General features: G+C 40.4%; 1 protein-coding gene and 1 pseudogene across 2 annotated transcripts; both read right to left on the reverse strand.

The window, feature by feature from the left end:
• Positions 1 to 1,807: 1,807 nt before the first annotated feature.
• LOC115436609 (tripartite motif-containing protein 16-like) lies at positions 1,808 to 3,629 on the reverse strand. 2 transcript variants are annotated; one of them, XM_030159500.1, is made up of 2 exons: positions 3,286 to 3,629; positions 1,808 to 3,003 (listed from the first exon to the last, which is right to left on the reverse strand). In XM_030159500.1, exons 1-2 carry the CDS (start codon positions 3,612 to 3,614, stop codon positions 1,872 to 1,874), a joined length of 1,461 nt encoding a protein of 486 aa, XP_030015360.1. In that variant the 5' UTR covers positions 3,615 to 3,629; the 3' UTR covers positions 1,808 to 1,871. The 2 variants fall into 2 exon arrangements, with proteins under 2 accessions (XP_030015360.1, XP_030015359.1); XM_030159499.1 differs by having other exon boundaries at positions 1,808 to 3,629.
• A 6,514-nt stretch (positions 3,630 to 10,143) lies between these two features.
• On the reverse strand, positions 10,144 to 22,078 carry LOC115436615 (zinc finger protein 91-like; annotated as a pseudogene).

A 22,078-nucleotide genomic window follows, 5' to 3' on the forward strand; every position in this document is an offset into this window, starting at 1 on the left:
ATTCCCTTTCAAGCTGCAAAAGGTTTTTTTTGTCTGAAATAGTGTAAAAGACTAAATTCAATGATGAATTTTTTTTTTTTCCCAATAAGTACCTCATGAACTTGGTATTTTTGGTATTAGTAATTCATATACTCTTAGCACAAATACTATGAACTACTTTTACTGTGTACTTTTGGAGTAATCATACTCAAAAATCCCTTCCAAGCTCCAAAAGTGTTTGTTTTTTCATCTGAAATAGGCTTTAAGACTAAATTCAGTGATGAATAAAATTATTTTTTCCAATAAGTACCTCATGAATTTGGTATATTTGGTATTAATAGTTCATACACTATTAGCACAAATACTATGAACTACTTTTACTGTGTGCTTTTGGAGTAATCATACTCCAGATTCCCTTCCAAGCTTCAAAAGAGTTTTCTCATCTGAAATAGGCTTTAAAACTAAATTCAATTGTGAAGAAAATTATGATTTCCCAAAAGCACCTCATGAATTTGGTATATTTGGTATTAGTACTTCATATATTATTAGCACAAATACTATGAACTACTTTTACTGTGTACTTTTAGAGTAATCATACTCAAAAATCCATTCCACACTGCACTTCTGTTTGTTGTATTCAGTGGCTGTAACAGATAAAATGTAAAAAAAAAAAAAAATTAAAACTTTTAAAAGTTTATAAGCTCTGTTATTTTTTTTGCAGCTCCAGACTTTTTCTTTTTTTTGGCAGAAGAGGGGGCAAAATGACTCTGACTGATAATAAAGGTTGCAGACCCCTGGTCTAAACCTTTAGTGGATCAGTTTTCCATCTGGAACAGAACCAACTGGTGCAGCTTCTACTGAATGGACGTCACATCAGACTTTACAAATCAACACAAATCAACATTTTTCCATAAACTTCCCCATTATGTGATGACTGATAATTCGACTAATATTACATCTGCTCATATTTACAACATCAGTATTTTCTACGTTATTGAACTCAGTCACGCCTCAGGCTTTAAGGACAAATGTGTCCATTTTCTCAGATGGTGGACATCTGTCTATTGAACTGGATCATCCAACATTTTCAGCCCGTTTACACCACCATAAAAAACAATAACTGTTAATAATCAGATAAATGGAATAATCAGATATGATGCGTTTACATGCACTTCAGAAATCATGGAAAAACCCCGTTTCCGTGTTTCAGTCCATTATTGGATTTCTTTGGGGGTTTGTACATACGTAGTGACGATAGAATCCAACTTCCTGTTCTGGTCTTCAGCTCATGTTTGACTAAATCACTTGTGTTTTGTCTCATTTCTCTTTTCTCGCACATGCTCAGATGGAACAGAATGAACTCAATCAGATGAACAGGTTTCCGTGCATGAGCTCAGCCTCAGTCTGAGTCGGTTCATGATCTCCACTTCTATCGTCGTCTCCAAATCCACGTCCGTGTATTTGGAACTGAACCAATCAGGTTCCAGTATGATCCGAAAGCCATTCCAGTCACATGACTGAGCCTGGTCAGTCCACGCTTCTTCTGTAGGAAACAGGAAGGAACAGTGGATTTGAACTCAACTCCTCCAAAGTAGAAAAACGGCTCCACTTTGTTGGACTTCCTCCAAAGCACAGACACCATCAGTCTGGTTGTGTGCTCCTCAGTTAATGACAGCTGTGTGAACATCACAGATGGGTCTACAAACACACTATTGGCTGGTTGACACTCACACACACTGGACTATTAGAATCCTCACAAAAAAGTCTGAATGGAACCAAATCTGGATTGTGAGTTCAGGAAGAGAAAAAGTTGATCTGTTTTTGTGTCGTGTGATTTAGAGACAGATACGAAAAGACTGATCTGATCGACTGGATCAAAGTCAACGATGAGTTTAATGGAGTTTAGGAAAGTGGGCAGTGGATTCAATATAAATATAAAGTCCAGCGTACAGAGGTTTAGTGAATGTGGTCTGGACTCTGTGGATCAGAGTCATGGTTTCAGAGACGCTGTAGAAGGACAGAATACCTGCTGTGTGATCCAGGTAGACTCCGATTCTGGAGGAAAGTGGACCTGGGACAGAAGACCTGACTCTGTTATGACGAAAGAAAGGAGAGTCACTGTGAGTAAATAAAGCCCAAGATTTGTCATTACGTCCAAATAGACATTCATCAGAGTCTCCTTTTCTCTTCATATCCTTATATGCGACTGCGACCATAACGTACTCTCCCCTCCACTCCACCTCCCAGTAACATCGACCAGTCAGACTCTCTCTGCTCAGGACCTGACACCAGTAACTGAATCTGTCTGGATGATCAGGATAGTTCTGTTTTTGACTCATATGTGTTCCTCTTTTATTCTCCTCAGACAGTGACAGATGTTCATTCACTGTGTTTGGATCCAGTGTGATTTGTCGTGAATATCGTAAGAATCCTGTTCTGGTCTGTGGTTCTGGTTCTAGTAGAACCTGTGTTTGACTGATGCTCAGTGAGATGTTGGTCCATTCTTCTGTCAGACTGAGCTGGAGTTTCTCTCTGAGCTCTGACACAGCTGTGGTCACATCCTCAAAGTAACTCTGAGGACGGACGTGGACGTGGGATGAGTCTGGATCTTCTTTGAGTGTGGACACTGATGGATACTGGAGTAAAAACTGGTTGTGGTCGTGTGTTTGTGCCAGTTTGTCCATCTCAGCGTCTTTCCTCCTCAGCTCAGTCATCTCCTGCTCCAGCTTCCGCTCCAGCTCTTTGACTCGACTCACTTCAGTTTCCTCCTTGGATCTGATCTGCCGCTCCACATCGCTCCTTCTTTCCTCCAGGAGTCGGATCAGCTCGGTCAGGATCTTGCGGTTCTTCTCCGCTGCTTCGTCAGCGCAGCGACTGATGTTCTCCGCCTCCTGTTGAAGCGCCTTCACATCTTTCTGTTTGTCTTTGATTCTCTGCTGGATTTTCTGTCGACTCAGCTCCAGCTCCTTCTGCCTCTCAGTCCTTTCTGCTGCAGATGACACTGTGTCGTGGCCTTTATGTTCTTCCACAGAGCACAGATAACAGATACACTGATGATCAGTGCGGCAGAACATCTTCATCACCTCATCGTGACGAGAGCAGACGTTCTCCTGGAGCTTCTCCGACGGATCCACCAGCTTGTGTTTCTTTAACGGAGCCACATTATAATGACGTTGAAGGTGTTTGTCACAGTAAGAAGCCAAACAGACCAGACAGGACTTGACAGCTTTCAGTTTCCTCCCAGTGCACACATCACAGACCACATCTTCAGCTCCAGCGTAGCAGTGATCAGCTGCAGCAGCTCCAAGTCCAGTCTTCTTCAGCTGTTCCACTAAAACTGCCAACATGGTGTTTTTGACCAGGACAGGCCTGGGTATGAAGGTGTGTCTGCACTGAGGGCAGCTGTGGAGGTTCTTCCCGTCCTCTCCATCCCAGTGGGTTTGAATACAGCTCATACAGTAGCTGTGTCCACAGGGAATAGTCACCGGATCCTTCAGTAGATCCAAACAGATGGAACAGGAAAATGTTTCCTGATCCAGATGAACTCCTTTCTGCTCCATTTCTGCTTCGTGTCTCAACGACTGGTTGAGTTTCACTTTGAGTGAAAGCACTTTGAGCTCTGATCTGTTCAACATGGGCGGTGTTTCCTGTCTGCCGTCTGGATCCGCCTCCTGTTGGCTCCGCCCACCTGTAAACTGTCAGATCTACAGGAGTGGAGGTCATGTGAGGACAGAGTGGAGCTGCTGTGTTTGTTCCGACACACAAGACAAACCAGTTTTTCTCAGTCCCATAGACCAGCTGGGTCCTAAATCCAGTCAGGGTTTGGACTGTTGGACTCATCAGCTGATGTGGATCGTGGTTTGAAGATACTGTCCCCTCATTATTTTCACCAACCTCAGATTCAAAATGACATTTTAGATGAATCAAGTTGACTCTGGCCTGTTCAAATGGACATGAACTTCATTTCTGAGCCTTGTAAAGGTCAGTGACCGCTGTAGAAAGAACACTATGGATCAATAATGAACCCTGTGGAGGGTGTGTTTAAAGCTCCTTTTTCATGACAATATTCAGATCATGTTCAGACGAAGGCATGAAAAGAGGAGCTGGTGGTGAAAGGAAGTAGGAAATGAAGTGAAAACAAAGCAGATCAACTCTGCTTCAGTCTGACTAAACAGTCCAGTTTCAGTGTGTGTAGGTGAACGTTCAGCTGAAAAGTTCAAACTGTTGTAGAAACTGACACACATTCATGGAAGTTCACATTTACACAATAAAAGCCCCTTTAAGACGTGAATGGTTTCCATCCACTCAAACACTAGAGGACTTTTATTTTGGAACAGTTGTGGAAGTGTTTCAGTTCTGTTAACGTCACCTACAATAGTGGAATCAAATCAGGTTTGGATCGAAATACGACCATTTGTATTTGTTAAACAGAGGAAATGATGATGTTCTGACGGTCTATCTATCTATCTATCTATCTATCTATCTATCTATCTATCTATCTATCTATCTATCTATGGCCTGTTCAAATGTACATGAACTTCATTTATGAGCCTTTTAAATGTTAATGATCACTGTAGATGTTAGAAAAATATAATATTAGACTATTAGACTATATTCTGTAAACACCAGGTGTCTAGAACACGAGTCATGGATGGGTTATGATGACATATTTTGCAATAATGCCCAGACATATCCACTCAGGATATGTCTACCATTTCTCTGCTATCTGCTTATTTTGTTCCAGTTTGGGTCCAGAGCGGGCTGCTGTCCTAGAGGATGTCAGGCCATAGACCAGGTGGTGGAAGTGTACAAACGTGGTCCTGAACTCACGCATCACCGTGTTTTGAATACCTAAGCCAATGGTGAACTTGATCAGCGTCATAATATTTGTACACTTGGTCCGATGGTTGTAATATTCATGTTCTTTCATAAGATCTTAAACTTCCTGTTGTTAGTCAGTCAACTGCTTCATCTCGCTGTATGTACTCGACTCCTTGTAAGTAAAATCTTCTGATTCCAGAATCCAGTGACACCGTCTTTTGTCTCAGAGTATATCACAGAATCTTTCTACCAGTAGAAATAACACTACAGATCAATGTCCATATACAGTACATGGTTGAAACGTAATATTTTAACAACAAAAATACAGCACCCCCCCACCCATCTAGTCTGTAAAATGCTTTGATCCACTCCACCCTCCTCCCTTTCCCTGACTGGGACTCTGGGCTCCACCTGTACAGAGCAGTGTGCAGGCGCTGCCTTCTCCAGTTGGTTCAGTAGTGGAGGAAGTACCTGGGTTCAACCAGGACATTTGTTTACTTCCACCACTGAATACCAACACATTAGGATCAACACCAGTCCATATTTGACTGCAGTGAAACGTAGATCCCTGTTTGTGCTGTTAGGTGGGAGTTAGCTGATGTTTTTTCTGTCTAGGAAATGTTCCATGTGGTTCAGTCCACCTCTGTCCTCTGTTTGAACTGGACTGAGAGAAGCTGCTGTTGAGTCTGTGCATGAGTTCAGATTAAAGACAAGGAGAGACCCACTGTGTGTGTGTGTGTGTGTGTGTAGGGGTGTGTGTGTGTGTGTGTGTGTGTGTGTGTGTGTGTGTGTGTGCAGACAGGAAAATATGATTTTTTTTTTTCTAAAAAAAATAGCCTTTATTTGCCTTTTGGTTAAAGCACAAAAAGAGAGAGAGTGGAGCAGAGACACAGAACATATCCACTGGTCTACAGTTTATTAGAAATAATCTGACTCAGATTAAATGTGTTAAATGTTACATATTTTAATCACATTAATCTGAAAACTAATGACCAAAGTGCTGGTTTGCTGATGTTTTGACTGTATATGATACAGTGTTCTTCCACATATATGTTGGTTTGTGTCCATTTATAAACAGCTGTCTAAATGTTCCACTGATAGAACCTGTCCAGTGAATGTATTGTCATGTACAGACAGTGTTTGAAGTCGATCTGACACTAATATTCTTTTGCAGTTAAACCCATTCTCTCGTACATGTATACGTTGAGGAGCTGCTGTATCAAAATGGAGGATTGTCTTCCACCAGAAATTACGGTTAGAGTTTATTTCTTTAATGATTCCAATCCATTCCTCTTTTACTGTGGATCTGCATTTAAATAACTTTGATCAGATTTGATGGTTTAGTCACAGTTTCTCGTACCCAAAACATGTTCTGCTTTTCTGTCACAAATGTGGGAACGATGGTGTGAAATTGCATTAAAATGTACAAAACAGTGAAATTTCTCTTGCTTGTCTTGTCAGCACTGGGTGTTCAGCCTCTGAACAACCCCTTGCTACCAAATATTGTCACATTTGATAAGTCTATGTAATGTCTAATATTTTAAAGTAAGCACAGGTATCAAGAAGTTATGACTTTTTAATATTTATTAATTTATTTATTACCTCCGCCAAGGAGGTTTTGTTTTTGCGAGTCTTGGTTTGTCTGCCTGTCTGTTTGCAAGATAACACAAAAAGTTATGGATGGACTTGGATGAAAATTTCAGGAAATGCTGATACTGGCACAAGGAACAAATGATTAAATTGTGGTGGTGATGGGGGGGTGGGGTCCTGCGCTCTATGAGTGCTTTTTTAGAAAAGAGAGTGCAGACCTCCGCCAAGGCAGATCAGAAAATGCATGTCATGAAATGCATTTTTGACACTGGTGCATATCTTGGTATTGGCCCTGATTAAGGACATGTTTCAATGTTTTATGTTAATATGTTTGGTATCATTTTAAAGGGGACACTCTGGGCTTTCATTTGAGCTCTTTTGTGAATAATTTTGACACGTACAGTAGACACTGGAGCTCTTCAAACTTTTAGTCACACACATTCTCCTACCATTTTCGCCTAAATCCTCTCTTTTCTTTTAGTCCTGTGGTATCAGGAAGCATCAGAGATACAAAATACTAACATTGCAATACTGGCATGACTCTAAGGATTCAGGAAATGTATAATTTACCCATATTATCTCATTGTGGGGGGGTGATTTTCAGCCTTATATCAGGCTGCTGCGTGGGGCCATGCCCTGTGCTGTGTAACCCTGTTTGTGACTCTTCCACTCAGTTAACCCACCTGCAGACGTTCAGATGAACCAGCCACCCTGACTGTCAGCCAGGGACAAAGGCCAGTCTGATGCAAACCCCTCCAGACCCAGACCCAACCCCAGCTGAGCTTTAGGCTTGGAAGCTTCTTTCTTTTTGGTTAACATTTAAGTTCATGTCTTTTAGTTTGGCCCGAGGGGGGGGGGGGGGGGGGGGGGGGGCACTGGTCAAACTTTTTTACATTTAGTTGAATAAGTTCTCTTCTGTTAGGGAGGGGGAGCAGCTTCTACGTCCCTATAGGGGGTGGCCTGCCTTCCCCCTCCATTTGATTTATTTTTGCCGGCACCTCCAGGTCTTTTGGGTTCATTGAGTTCATTATTTCCTTAAATGACTTTGTTGTTGATTTATTGGGTTACTTTTGTTTAACTTGGATTAATAAAATCCTTAAAATCATTATATTTTTTTATAGCGTCCTTTCTTTATGTTGGGGTCTCCTTTCCTTTTGAGCCAATTTACTTTCTTATTGTTTGGAGACGGTAACACAGCAGACAGTTATTCTAAGAAAACAGACCAAACAGTCAGATGAGGCTTGTGATCCTGTCAGCTGACATGGCGGCTGTGTGTTTTAGTATCACCTCCACCTAGGCTCCAAGACTGGGGAACAGATACTAAAATGTGACATGTAAACACTGCAGACCACTGATCTTTTCAAAAAGTATAAGCAACCTTTGCCACCTTGAGTGGTACCCACACCTCGTCTGGCCCATGGACTAAAATGAAGAACTGTATTTTACACTAATTATTTACATGGATTGATAGGGTTAGTGTATTAACAGGTTTTACACACTGTACATAAGCACAGGTCGTCACAGGCCGTTTGGGTCTTTAAGGGTTAATCTGGCACCTGGTGGTAATGCTAAGCGTGGATGTTCAAAGGTTAATGGAATTCACACTTTTACAATAATCAGCATCCTCAGTGCATGTCACACACTGGGAGGTTGTTTGAAGTGTGTTAAATCACCAGACGGACACAGACGGTGCTTTTAAAGCAGTGATTTTCAACCTTGGGGTCGGGACCCCGTGTGGGGTCGCCTGGAATCTAGTAATTGATGAAAAGAAAAAAAACTTACAAATAACAGACAGAGACAATCCCAATCCATAAAAGACATGACAAATTGTGAAGCTGAAACTGAAGCACTGTAGTTCTGTCAAATGGGCCATTCCATGGCAATTCAACCAATGGTCCCCACATGACCCCCGCAGAAAATTCAAAAAAAAAAAATTGCACTTGTTCACCTACCAGAAAAATGAACACATCCAAAATTACAGCTCCATTTCTGTCATTGACCCTGGTGAAATTGGGTCAACTGACCAGCTCCATCCAATTTCTAAGAAGTCTCTACTACAGGCATCAACCTGAGCCAGTTCTGGGAAATCTATAACTATTCTATCTGAACCATCATGCAGTTCCACACCCTAGTTCAAATATCATAAGTATATAAGTATTATCATAACTTGTGCAATAATCAATGCCATTATACTGTTAAAAATGTCATTTACACCAACGTTTGTAAACAATTTGAAGAAAATATAGTCATGCAGTAAAAAAAATATTAAAAATAGAACCAGTTCTATCCCAAAGCTAAAACTGTGTGCACATCTTGAAACATATATGAAGACATGGTAAAAATTTCTACATTTTCATTAACTGGCCACATGGTCATTTGGGTGCTCAAATAAAGAGTAGTTTTGTGAAAAATGAAAATCGACCCATTTTGTTCATTACCTCACAGCAACACTTTTCATGTAAATGTGGTCTTTTTGCAGTATATTGTTGCATCTTGACCATAAGAATCCATGCAAAAAAAAAAAAGAGGTCTCTACATTCATCTATTCTGGCACAGTGCAAGCCTGAAGAGAGAGGACATTTGGAAGAATTAGCCTTTTGGCCTGATTTCAAGGCCTCATGGACCAAACATGAAGGCACCTACAATTATTTTGATGCAAAATATGGTCTTTTCAGGGGGATTTCAGTCCAGACAGTCAGTTTCAGCAGTGTGGCTTGAATACCTAAGGAGATAGAGCTCCTCAAAGTTGGCTGAAAAGCACATTTGTAAAATTAAAAAAAAACAAAACATTGATTTTCAAAGGGCTGTATCTCCTAAACTATTACAGATATGACTAGGGATGTAACGATTACCGGTATAACAATAAACTGCTGTAAAATTCCTGAGTTAGTATTACCGTTTACATTCTAATTATCATGATAACCATGTTTGATAACAGCACTTTGAAAACTAATGGTACTGCTCATTTCCTGGAGAAGAAGCAGCACTCCAGGCGCTCGCTATCTATCTATGAAAAAGAAACTCAAACAACTCAAACTTTATATGGAAAATGGTCAAACAGTTTCCATAAGGTGACATCTTTAATGCACATTTGTATATTTGATTGTTTACATGTTCATACTTTAATATTTCTGCCAACAGAAAGTACATTGTGGCTATTATTTAATTTTATGTATGTATTTATTTTTCAAAATACAACTTGGTTAAATTATTTCAGTGTGTGCATTAGTACTTTTTGAACATTTTGAGCACAATTTCAACAATATTGCAATAATAATGATAACCGTGATAATTTTGGTCACAATAACCGTGATCTGGAATTTCCATATCGTTACATCCCTGGATATGATATTAAAATTTTGGATGTGTTCATTTATCTGGTAGGTGAACAAGTGTGAATTTTTTCAGAATTTTCTGAGGGGGTCATGTGGGGCACTTTCTGAAATCTGGTTGATTTGGGATAGAATGACCCATATGTTCATTGTGGTCGGTTTCAGATGCTGCAGCTCTTTCATAATTCATAGTTTCAGTTCTTGTTTGTTTAGTATTAATTGTCAGCCTTGTAAATCACAGCTGGACTGACTGTACATATACTGACCAAGGAAAATCACATTCTCCCTTTGTGCAGTAATCTACACCTGGATTTACTGCCTCCATCCACAATAATATACATTATATAGACTAAATGTCCTCTAACATTAACTTTTATTTACAACATAGTATAGCAAACTATTACATGATCAAAAACGAATGAATTTTAGCAAAAAAATGTCTCTGTTTTGACTGTTTGGGGTCACCAGAAATTTGTGGTATTAAAATGGGGTCAGGAGCCAAAAAAGATTAGGAACCACAGTTTTAAAGTCAATGTGCCGTTTTCAAGTGGGACTTGAGGCTGGAGCGCTGTGTGAAACACTTCCCACACAGCGAACAGCCGAACGGTTTTCTCCCCGCTGTGGACGACGGCGTGGCGGATCAGGTTGAACTGCTTGGTGAAGGCCTTCCCACACTGTTGGCAGCTGAACGGTTTCTCCCCCGTGTGACTCCTCAGGTGCTCCGTCATCTGCGAGAACCTCATGAATCTTTTTCCACAGTAAGTGCAGCCGAACCTCTTCTCTCCGCCGCCGCCGCCGGACCTCCAGGGTGTCCTAATCCTCATCCTCGTCAGGCTACAGGTGGCGTCGGCCGGGGTCCTACAGCGAAGGAGGTTGTTGTTTTGAGGGGTGGAGCTTTGGTTCATGGTGATCCTCTGGGATAAAGCACCGTGTGTTTCATCTGGTTGTGACCTTTTCGACCCAAACGCCCTGGCTCGTCTTTTCACCCGAGGACTCCCAGAAGACTGAATCTGTGGTCCTGCGTCTTCCAGTCCGCTCTGAGACGCAGACACATCAGCAGGCGTGTGTTCGTACTGGCCAAAGCTGACGTGTCCTGGTGGACTGGACGTCCACAGGCGTCCTTCTGCTTCTGTCTCACACCGATGGCCTGAATCTACAGGAGCTGCGTTCTCGTCCAGCTCTTCTTGTTTCACAACAAGTTTTGATTCGTTTTGGTTGAGCTGCTGGTCTGGAAATGTGTCATAGCTTTGCACTGGGTTTACTGGGTTTTCAACCGGGTGGTAAGAGTCCACAAAGACATCAGTGTGAACAGGATGGGAGGCACTGAAATCAGCTCCAGAGACTGAAGAAAGAAAACACAGACATTATTTAAGACACCCTCACATGGTCTACTGCAGTGATTTTCAACCTTGGGGTCAGGACCCCATGTGGAGTCGCCTGGAATTTCTAGTAACTGATAAAAAATTAAAACTTACAAATAAAAATTTCCATTATATAGGAGTGATTTCCAACCTTTTTTGGCTCGTGACCCCATTTTAACATCACAAATTACCCCAGACATTCAAAACAGAGACTTTTTTTGGCTAAAATTAATTGTTTTTTTTATCATGTAATAGTTTGCTATAATATGTTGCAAATGCACGTTAATTTTAGACAACATTCAGGCTATATAATGTCAATTTTTATTAGTAAGTTTTCATTTTTTATCAATTACTAGAAATTCCAGGCGACCCCACATGGGGTCCCGACCCCAAGGTTGAAAATCACTGTTAAATAGCCTAAATGTTGCCTAAAGTTAACGTTTATTTGCAACATATTATAGCAAACTATTACATGATCAAAAACAAATTAATTTTAGCAAATAAAATGTCTCTGTTTTGAATGTCTGGGGTCACCTGAAATTTCTAATAATTTTTTTTTTTAATTAAAAAATTAAAACTTTCTAATAAAAATTTACGTTATATAGTCTGAATGTTGTCTAAAATTAATGTTTATTTGCGACATAGTATAGCAAACTATTACATGATCAAAAACAAATTAATTTTAGCCCCAAAAAAAGTCTCTGTGGTGAATGTCTGGGGTCGCCTGACATTTGTGATGTTAATGTGGGGTCACGAGCCAAAAAAGGTTGGGAACCACTGGTGTACTGGCATACAATTATTTTGTTAATTAAGGACAAATAATAACAAAAACTAAAAAAAAAAAAAAGAAACAGAATTTAACATTAGTATTGGCGTGGGATATCAATAAAAATGTCATTTTAAATATCGGTATGAGCCAAAACATTTTCCATGAGAGTATCTTTACAGTTTTAGAACACAGTACAGTAGCTTTTATCATAACAGACGCAACACATATATGTCCAACGACTGGACATTATTCCACTTCCAGTTCAATGAGAAATGACAGCAGCTCATTTCAAAAGCAACATTTCCAACTCCTCAGTTGTGAAAGTATCTCTGTTCTGTGCTAAAAGTCACTAGAAGTTGCTAGATGACACCATCACCCAATTTGCATAATTGTAAATGTTCATGTAATTGTAATCAGCGAATGTAGGACAGAGGAATAACAATGTGTTAGAGACAAAAAGTGAGAATAAAAACAGCCTAAATCTGTTTAGAACTCCAAATGAACTCTACTCTGTCAGTTCTAGTTTTATTTAATGTCCCAGTTCCAACTGTCCTCCTTTATCTGGGCTTGGGGACCGGTTACAGTGACCCAAAAGAGACCCTCTGGACCAGTTACTGAGGTTAGTTATTGATTGATTGGTTTGTTGGTTTAGTTTTTCTCTTCATTTCCTTCAATTTGGTTTGGTTTTTAACCTTACGGTCCACACAGGAGACGACAACAGGCCACAGTAAAACAGGAACATTTTTAACCAGGACATTTGTAATTTTCAGTCGACATGAACAACTGAAATGGACCAAAAAGAGACAACAGAGAAAACTGTCAATGTCAATGGGACTGATTTATATTCAGCGATTTGTTTTAGACAAACAACCATATGTGTTTTCACCTCAGAGTCTGCAATAACAGCAGAAAAAGGACATGGATTTGTCACTAGTGGCTTTTTGGATAAAGTGTCTCTTGAACAGTGTTTTTCAACCTTGGGGTCGCCTGAAATTTCTAGTAATTGATAAAAAATTAAAACTTACTAATAAAAATTTACAATATATAGCCAAAATGTTGCCTAAAATTAACATTTATTTGCAACACCCCCAGACATTCAAAACAGAGACTTTTTTTGGCTAAAATTAATTGTTTTTTTTTATCATGTAATAGTTTGCTATAATATGTTGCAAATGCACGTTAATTTTAGACAAATTAATGTCTGGGGTCGCCTGAAATTTGTGATGTTAAAATGGAGTCAGGCGCCAAAAAAGGTTGGAAACCACTGGGATAACCCCTTCATTCAGATGTGTACACTGGTGTAAGATGTTTGTGGCACAAGATTTTATCAGTTTGAGAAAGAACAGACTGTACCAAACAACTTAAAAAGGGGATTGGGAGCAGTTAATGAGGAGTTTTTCAACCTTGGGGTCCCGACCCCACGTGGGGTTGCCTGAAATTTCTAATAATTGATGAAAAAAAAAAAATTAAATTAAAACTTACTGATAAAAATTTACATTATATTGTCTAAATGTGGTCTAAAATTAATGTTTATTTGCAACATATTATAGCAAACTATTATATGATCAAAACCAAACCAAAAAGGTCTCCATTTTGAATGTCTGGGGTTGCCAGAATTTTGTGATGTTAACATGGGGTCATGAGACAAAAAAGGTTGGGAACCACTGCTCTAGAGGATCTGAAAAAAAAAAAACACTAAATATACCAACAAAGTGTCTAAATGTGAAACACTGACTTTTCCATCCACAGACAGACCCCGGGTTTATACGACTGGGACACAGGAAATCAACTGGGCTCATTTAGAGGAAAATGTGTGCGTTTTAGTGTTTGAGTCACTTTATAAAAGTTGCTAAAAATTTCCAAACTAATTTTTGAAATAACTAAATTTGTCGTTAGGTGCTTCTTGGAAAAAAAAAAGTTGCTAGGGTAGAATGAAAAGTTGCTAAATCTAACAACAAAAGTGCTGAGTTGGTGTCAATGCCACGGTGTTCCCTCATGGGTGAATACTGACGGTAAATGTGGGAAAGGCTCACTCACTCAGTTTGTCGTCCTGTTCGATCTGCCACACGTCGTCTCCAGCACATTCCACTTTAATGTGTGGGACTTCATCTTCAGCAGCAGTGTCTGTGTCTTCACACTGCAGCAACCAGGAGGACATGAATAAAACTGTACACTGCAAAACATTACAGCCCCATTTAGTTCTGTCCACTTATTGTTGCTCTTCAACTCAAAGAGCTCCGACTAGTTTTGGATTTTCAACTCAGCTGTTCTAGTTTTCTAAAGTTAAATGTTCATTCATTGATTGTCTTGACTGATTCAAAGTTTTTTCATGTAGGTGCAAGTTGGCTTAATTTGTATTTACAAGTTATCAGTTGAAAATAAAAAAGAAGAAAAGTGGTGGGATGGGGGAGGGGGTTTGTGCGTTACTGTCACATTTGAGTGGCCTCCTTAAACTCTGCAAACTGATGGCAAGGTTGGCATGGACAGAACCAGCTCCATATACACTACACATGAATCATACACATGAATCATAGTTGATTTTGGACTGATTTCGGGACACTTCGAGGTCAATGATAATGGACTACACTGTAAAAAGTCATAAACTCAATTAGTTGTCATAACTTGTTTCTATAATTTACTTCCATTAAACATAATGAGTTATGAAATTTGAACTTAACTTCATGAGTTATTGGCATTGCACCTCCAGATTGTAAGCCAGTTCAGTGAAATGTCAGTTTAAATGTGTCAACAGAACTGAATGATGTCAGTTTGAAAATCTCTCTCTAAACTGATCATGACCACTGGTGTTACACCAATATTAATGCGAGGTACAAATAGTGCAGGACATTTGGTCTTGATCTGATAAGGGGTTAATAATTATGATGTCAGATTTTTGTCACATGTAATAATTGTACATGCTGGTTTTGACAAATAGGACACTGACTAAGGTGAACAGTGACTGTTAGCAGGAGAAGGTCCAGGAAGGTCCAGGTAGAATGGACAGTTCATACTGGACCAGGAGGTGCAGCCTGTCTACTGTTAGACCAGACACTTAGAACGTCATACAGCAGTCAGACCACACAGGTGTGCCAAAGCCTCTTCCACCAGTGGGGTCAAAGGTCCCAACACCCACAACAGCTGTTCCTGGAGCGACAATCTGAAAACACCCTGAGTCAGAGTGGCTTTGCTCAGACTAGTGTGGAAATCCAAACTCCTCCCAAAGATTTGGCTTCTCCAAAAGCAGGGGTGTTCAAATCCAGTCCTTGAGGCCTGGTATCCTGCGTGTTTTAGAGGTTTTCCTCTTTCAGCACACCTGGAAGAAGGAAACCTGTAAAACATGCAGGATACCAGCCCTCAAGGACTGGATTAGCCTACCTCTGTCCTAAAGTAAGGAAGGCCTACCTCTGTCCTAAAGGCAGGAAGGTCTACCTCTGTCCTAAAGGAAGGTCTACCTCTGTCCTAAAGGCAGGAAGGTCTACCTCTGTCCTAAAGGTAGGAAGGTCTACCTCTGTCCTAAAGGAAGGTCTACCTCTGTCCTAAAGGTAGGAAGGTCTACCTCTGTCCTAAAGGCAGGAAGGTCTACCTCTGTCCTAAAGGCAGGAAGGTCTACCTCTGTCCTAAAGGCAGGAAGGCCTACCTCTATCCTAAAGAAAGTCCTACCTCTGTCCTAAAGGAAGGCCTACCTCTGTCCTAAAGGTAGGAAGGTCTACCTCTGTCCTAAAGGAAGGCCTACCTCTGTCCTAAAGGTAGGAAGGTCTACCTCTGTCCTAAAGGAAGGCCCACCTCTGTCCTACCTCTGTCCTAAAGGAAGGTCTACCTCTGTCCTAAAGGAAGGCCTACCTCTGTCCTACCTCTGTCCTAAAGGAAGGCCTACATCTGTCCTAAAGGAAGGTCTACCTCTGTCCTAAAAGAAGGCCTACCTCTGTCCTACATCTGTCCCAAAGGAAGGCCTACATCTGTCCCAAAGGAAGGCCTACCTCTGTCCTAAAAGAAGGTCTACCTCTGTCCTAAAGGAAGGCCTACCTCTGTCCTAAAGGAAGACCTACCTCTGTCCTACCTCTGTCCTAAAGGAAGACCTACCTCCGTCCTACCTCTGTCCTAAAGGAAGACCTACCTCCGTCCTACCTCTGTCCTAAAGGAAGGCCTACCTCCGTCCTACCTCTGTCCTAAAGGAAGGCCTACCTTTGTCCTAAAGGAAGGCCTACCTCTGTCCTAAAGGAAGGCCTACCTCTGTCCTACCTCTGTCCTAAAGGAAGGTCTACCTCTGTCCTACCTCTGTCCTAAAGGAAGGCCTACCTCTGTCCTACCTCTGTCCTAAAGGAAGGTCTACCTCTGTCCTAAAGGAAGGCCTACCTCTGTCCTAAAGGAAGGCCTACCTCTGCCCTACCTCTGTCCTAAAGGAAGGCCTACCTCTGTCCTAAAGGAAGGCCTACCTCTGCCCTACCTCTGTCCTAAAGGAAGGCCTACCTCTGTCCTAAAGGAAGGCCTACCTCTCATCTGTAATAACGGTATGTTTCTTTGACAAAAGAAAACGAGCTTTTTTGAATGGATACTGTGCTGTTGTGAGTTGTTTTAACTTGAAACTTGATGTTTTTCTAAAGCATAAATGTGTGTTTGTTGAACTAGCTAAGTCGCGTTTTTTTGTACTGATAATATAAAGTAAATATTTGTTTTAACTCAAAGTTTTAAGTTGTAACAACAAGTGATTAACAGTTGAATCAACTTTCATTACTTTGAAAAAACAGTTGGGACAATGAGAACATAGTAGTGAAGTCAACTTTATGAACCTCAGTATCTGAGTTTAAACAGTGGTACTATTCAAGTTAACTCACATTTTCAAGGCAGCAGGTGAACTTTCATCTACAAGTTGAAACAACTTGACGTGTCTTACAGTGTAACAGTACTGATCCAAATGTGACAACTAACTGTCATATCCAATGATGTGAATAAGTATTTGCTCGGAGTGTTTGCTGCTTCCCTCAGATCGATGATCTCGAGGTCACAGATGGAAAACTTTATTCCTACGTCCATCACTGCTCAGTATGGAAACTGACTGAAATACTTGCTTGTAGTACTGTTGGTCATTTTATTCTGTTCTTAGGGTTGTTTTTATAGATTTTATGTGTTATGATTAGGTTTTAGCTCAGCTGGTTTTGGTCTAATTCTAATTTGTTTCATACTTTGTCAGGACAGGTGTAATAATCTAGTGCAATACGCTGCTTTAGCTCTCATAGTGTGGTTCACCGTCTGTGTAGGAAATAATCTTGTAGAGCTGAAACGATTAATTGATTAAAGGACTCTGATAGATTAAAAACATATTCAATTACAAGTTTCCTGAATCAAAGCTTCATATTCTTCATTTCTCTGCTGTTAAACATTGGTTCCACTGTTGTGTTTCACACAGACGCTTATTGTGACGCACATGATGTTGTGCCTAAAACTGCTCCCTCTTCCTAAGTCAGCCATGAGGAGGACAACGTGCTCTGAATTCACCCTGTCACAGTTTGCTGAGAAATGCTCCCTGCTCACCTTGGCTCATTAATTTTTCTCCTTTCTGACCGTGGGTATGAAATTAATTGTGAGTTCATCAACCTCTTAACACCATCATAGCTGTGTAGCAAGTAATGAACAATATTGTTTAATATTAAAGAATGTGCAAACTGTAAGGTATATAAGACTTTCAAAAGTTAAATCTTAGATACACAACACACAAAATATAAATAAAACAGATACTGCCAAAAACTACATGATGGGGATACAGTTTTCGGCAGGGAGCAGAATTCGGCACAACACATGACACCAGAACCAACACAAACAACAGAAGAGACGAGGACAAAAAGGCAGAAAATGTCTATATGTTGACTTTTCTCCATTGGAACCATCACTTCGTCCTTTAAACTTTGCAGCTTTAACACAAAGATTATAAATGTGAGTGTGTGTTTGTTTCAGTTGGATGTTAGTTCCATGTTCAGTTGGATCCAAATGTGTTTCAGACTGAGCTGACAGATGAGAGGTTAGAGATGGAACTGGACTGGTTTGGTGTTGTTCATATACTTAATACTGTTGTTACTGTTGGTGCTATAATAATAATAATAATAATAATAATAATAATAATAATAATAATAATAATAAATTGTATTTATTTCAATTTATTACAAATTTAATTTAATTTAATTTGCACTTTTCATTCAGCAGAATCTCAAAGTGCTACAGAGAGAAGACAGTCCAATAGAAAATAAAATCCTATGTCAGGAAAAAAAAACTTAAGCGAATAATAAAAAAATAGCATCATTTTGGCCCATAAAAAGCCTGTCTAAACAGGAATGTCTCCCATGGTCTGAAGTTTAGGTTTTTTTTTTGGGGGGGGGGTTGGTGCTGTGGGGCTGGAGACTATGGGTGGAGATGTGAGGGGTGAGGAGGTCCTGGAGGTAGTCAGGGGTATTTCTATGGAAGCAATTAAAGGTGATGAGGGCGATCTTATAATTAATTCTGAAGGGGACTGGTAGGCAGTGGAGGTTCTGGAGACTGGGAGTGATGTGGTCCAGTTTATGGGTCTGTTTGAGGATTCTGGCAGCACTGTTTGGAATGAATGGACTGGAGTTTTTGTAGCTGTTTCTTTGGGATCCCATACAGAAGGGCGTTACAGTAGTCCAGCCTTATTTCTATGCAGATGTCTTTTCTATATCCTTTTACTTTTATACTTTTGGTGGTTGTTGTTTCAGTTGGTTCTGGAATAAAGGACGAGTTATTTGTCATTTACAGACATGTCTGTTTCACATTTTTATTTTTTTTTTTACCTGTTCCAATAATCACATGAATTGGATCAAACAAAATAATCAATAGATCAGGGCTCTCAAAGTCATTTTCTATCAGGGGCCACATTCAGTCCGATTTGGTCTGCAGTGGGCCGGACCAGTAAAATAATAACAGAATAACCGATAAATAATGACAACTCCAAATTTTTGTCTTTGTTTTAGTGCAAAAAATCCCCCATTAAATTATGAAAATACGTACTTTTATTAACTATCCAAACAAAAAAGATGTGAATAACCTAAAAAAAAAAAAAACCTTAAATTTCAGAAGAAAAATAAGCGCAATTTTAACAATATTCTGCCTCAGTTTATCATTTACTCATGTGCATTATGGATCAGATCTACAAAGACACTAAACATTTAGTAACAGGCAGAAAATAGTTCAATTATGCTTAATTTTCTTTAGACATTTCAGGTTGTTCATATTTGTTCAGGTTATTCGCATTTTATTGTTACAGGATAGTTTGTAAATGTCAATATTTTCATAATTTAATGTTATTTTTAAGAGAAAAATTTGAAGTTGTCATTATTTATCGGCATAATGTAATTTTTTTTATTTACATCAAACTGAGAAGAAAACATGGAGTCATTCTTTTTTGTTGGTTCTTCTGCTGTTATTATTTGACTGTAGATCAGATTGGTCTGGATGTGGAACCTGAACTAAAATCAGTTCCACAGCCTGGACTGTGGAATTTTTGCACTTTGCAAATTCATCCCAGGGGCCGGATTGGAACCTTTGGCGGGCTGGATTTGGCCCCTGGGACGCATGTTTGAGACCCCTGATTTAAACTGTTGTTGTTATTTCTATATATTTTTTCTACATCCTATTACTTTATACTTTTTGTGGTTGTTGTTTCAGTTGGTTCTGGAATAAAGGAGGAGTTGTTTGTCATTTTCAGACATGTCCGTTTCACATTTTTATTATTATTTTTTTCACCAACTCCAATAATCATTTAATCGAATCAAACAAAATAATCAATAGATTCATCGGTAACTAAACTAAACTGCTGGATAGCTGCAGCTGTAGTTCACGTGTGTGTGTGTATGTGTGTGTGTGTGTGTGTGTGTGTGTGTGTGTGTGTGTGGTCCTCACCTGTGCAGGTGTGTTTGCAGTGTCCTCCTGTGAGCTCCAGGCTGGACTCAGTTGTGTGTCTTTGTGTGAAACTGCAGGTGTGTGTCTTTCAGGAGGATAAAACACTGTGGAATCAGAGCAGTGACATGTGTTAGCAGCCCCCCCCTGACCCCTGACCTCTGACCCCAAGGCCACCTTAATGCACGGGCTAACCGGGGCTGAAGCCCAGGGGCCTACTGACTTAAGGGGCCTATCATTTTACGGACTCGATAAGCATATAAACTAACATCGATTTGTAATTTGTCAGTTTTCCTGTCAATCTTTTTATACGTACTGTACGCACGTCTGAAGCTACTTATTGATCCCAATCGGTAAGCCCAGCCCCGCCCCCATGTGTCAAGAGGTTCAATTACAAAATGTCGGGGAAGAAGAAATTTGAGAGCGATGCCCACAAAAGAAAACTGGCACGAGAAAAGCATGATCGGGAGTCAGAATTATGAAAGAGCATACGGTTGAGTTTACGCCGATGTGCAGGTGCATGGGTTCTCAGGCTTTATACACTAGTCAACATTTGCTTGGGATCAGTTCTATAACTTTGCTATATTCGGGGGTGTAATTCTGGAAACTTGACAGTTTATTTTCCCAGTGGAGTACAGCCTGCGGATGCGGATGGTGGCCACACACATTATTGACATCACACCGTATGTGTTTCAGAACATTCTGAGTGGTTTCAGTGAAAACAAAATTGGAAGAGTAATTGTTGTGAACTGTAATTTCTAGGGTTGTATCACCCTTTTGCCTGAAAGTGCAATAAAAGTTTGTTTTTTTTTACCTTTTGGTCCATTTTTCTTTACATGTCAAGCCAAAGTACACACATAATATACACTGAACAAAAATATAAACGCACCACTTTTGTTTTTGCTCCCATTTTTCATGAGCTGAACTCAAAGATCTAAAACTTTTTCTCTGTACACAAAAGGCCTATTTCTCTCAAATATTGTTCATAAATTTGTCTAAATCTGTGTTAGTGAGCACTTCTCCTTTGTCCTTTGCTGAGATAATCCATCCACCTCACAGGTGTGGCAGATCCAGATGCTGATTAGACAGCAGGATTATTGCACAGGTGTGACTTAGGCTGGCCACAATAAAAGGCCACTCTAAAATGTGCACTTTTACTGTATTGGGTGGTCCAGGGGGGTCAGAAAACCAGTCAGTATTTGGTGTGACCACCATTTTCCTCGCACAGTCTTCTTCATGAATTCTCTGAAGCAGCTTTGGAGATGGCTTATGGTAGAGAAATGAACAATCAGTTCACAGGCAAAAGCTCTGGTGCAGATTCCTGAAGTCAGCATGACCAGTGCATATTCCCTCCAAACTTGCGACATCTGTGGTATTGTGCTGTGTGATAAAACTGCACATTTTAGAGTGGCTTTTTATTGTGGCCAGCCTAAGGCACACCTGTGCAAAAATCCTGCTGTCTAATCAGCATCTTGATCTGCCACACCTGTGAGGTGGATGGATTATCTCAGCAAAGAAGAAGTGTTCACTAACACAAATTTAAACAGATTTGTGAACAATATTTGAGAGAAATAAACCTTGTGTGTACACAGAAAAAGTTTTAGATCTTTGAGTTCAGCTCATGAAAAATGGGAGCAAAAACAAAAGTGGTGCGTTTATATTTTTGTTCAGTATATGAAGTCACCCAAAATATTATACAACATCAATTACTGTGCAAATATAAAACTGATCCCTAGCAAATGTTGACTAGTATAGTTTGATCTGTTGCTGCTGTTAAATCAATGTTTTTCTCTACAGTTGATGGTTGTTGATAATATTTTTTTTATCATTTTTATCATGAGGTCAAACTTCCATCCATCTTGGTTACAATCTACTCGCTGTTGTAGATTACTAAGATATTATATGTTATAATGAGGCTCAGTAATTTGGAAGGATGGGACAGGGGGGCCTACAACACCTCCCTCAGCCCCGGGACCCTCCATTTGGTTAAGGTGGCCCTGCCTGACCCCAGTGGTGCAGCCGCTGACCTCTCCTCCTGGCCCTCATCCTGCTCCTCCTCAGCTCGGCCTCCATCATGTCCCACCTCCTCCTCAGCAGCTCTATGTCTGTGCGGCTGCGGCTCAGCTCCAGCCTCAGCACCGCGCAGCTGTCGTCCACGCGCCGGTGGATCTCGTCCACGGCCGCCTTGGCCAGGACCTCCACCACGGACAGCAGCTGGCTGTGGAAGCTGCCTGCAGGCTCCATGCCTCTGTTCCTGGGGCTGATCTGTGCGAAAGCAGCTGGAGTGGAACACACACACAGCATCTGCGCCTCCGTGGGGCCAG

This window comes from Sphaeramia orbicularis, chromosome 17 (genome assembly GCF_902148855.1).
Source record: "Sphaeramia orbicularis chromosome 17, fSphaOr1.1, whole genome shotgun sequence".
Taxonomy (NCBI): Eukaryota; Metazoa; Chordata; class Actinopteri; order Kurtiformes; family Apogonidae; genus Sphaeramia; species Sphaeramia orbicularis.

Excerpts from the sequence above, each read along its gene's own strand:
- LOC115436609 (XM_030159499.1), bottom strand. The coding sequence starts at position 3,614 with ATGTTGAACAGATCAGAGCTCAAAGTGCTTTCACTCAAAGTGAAACTC.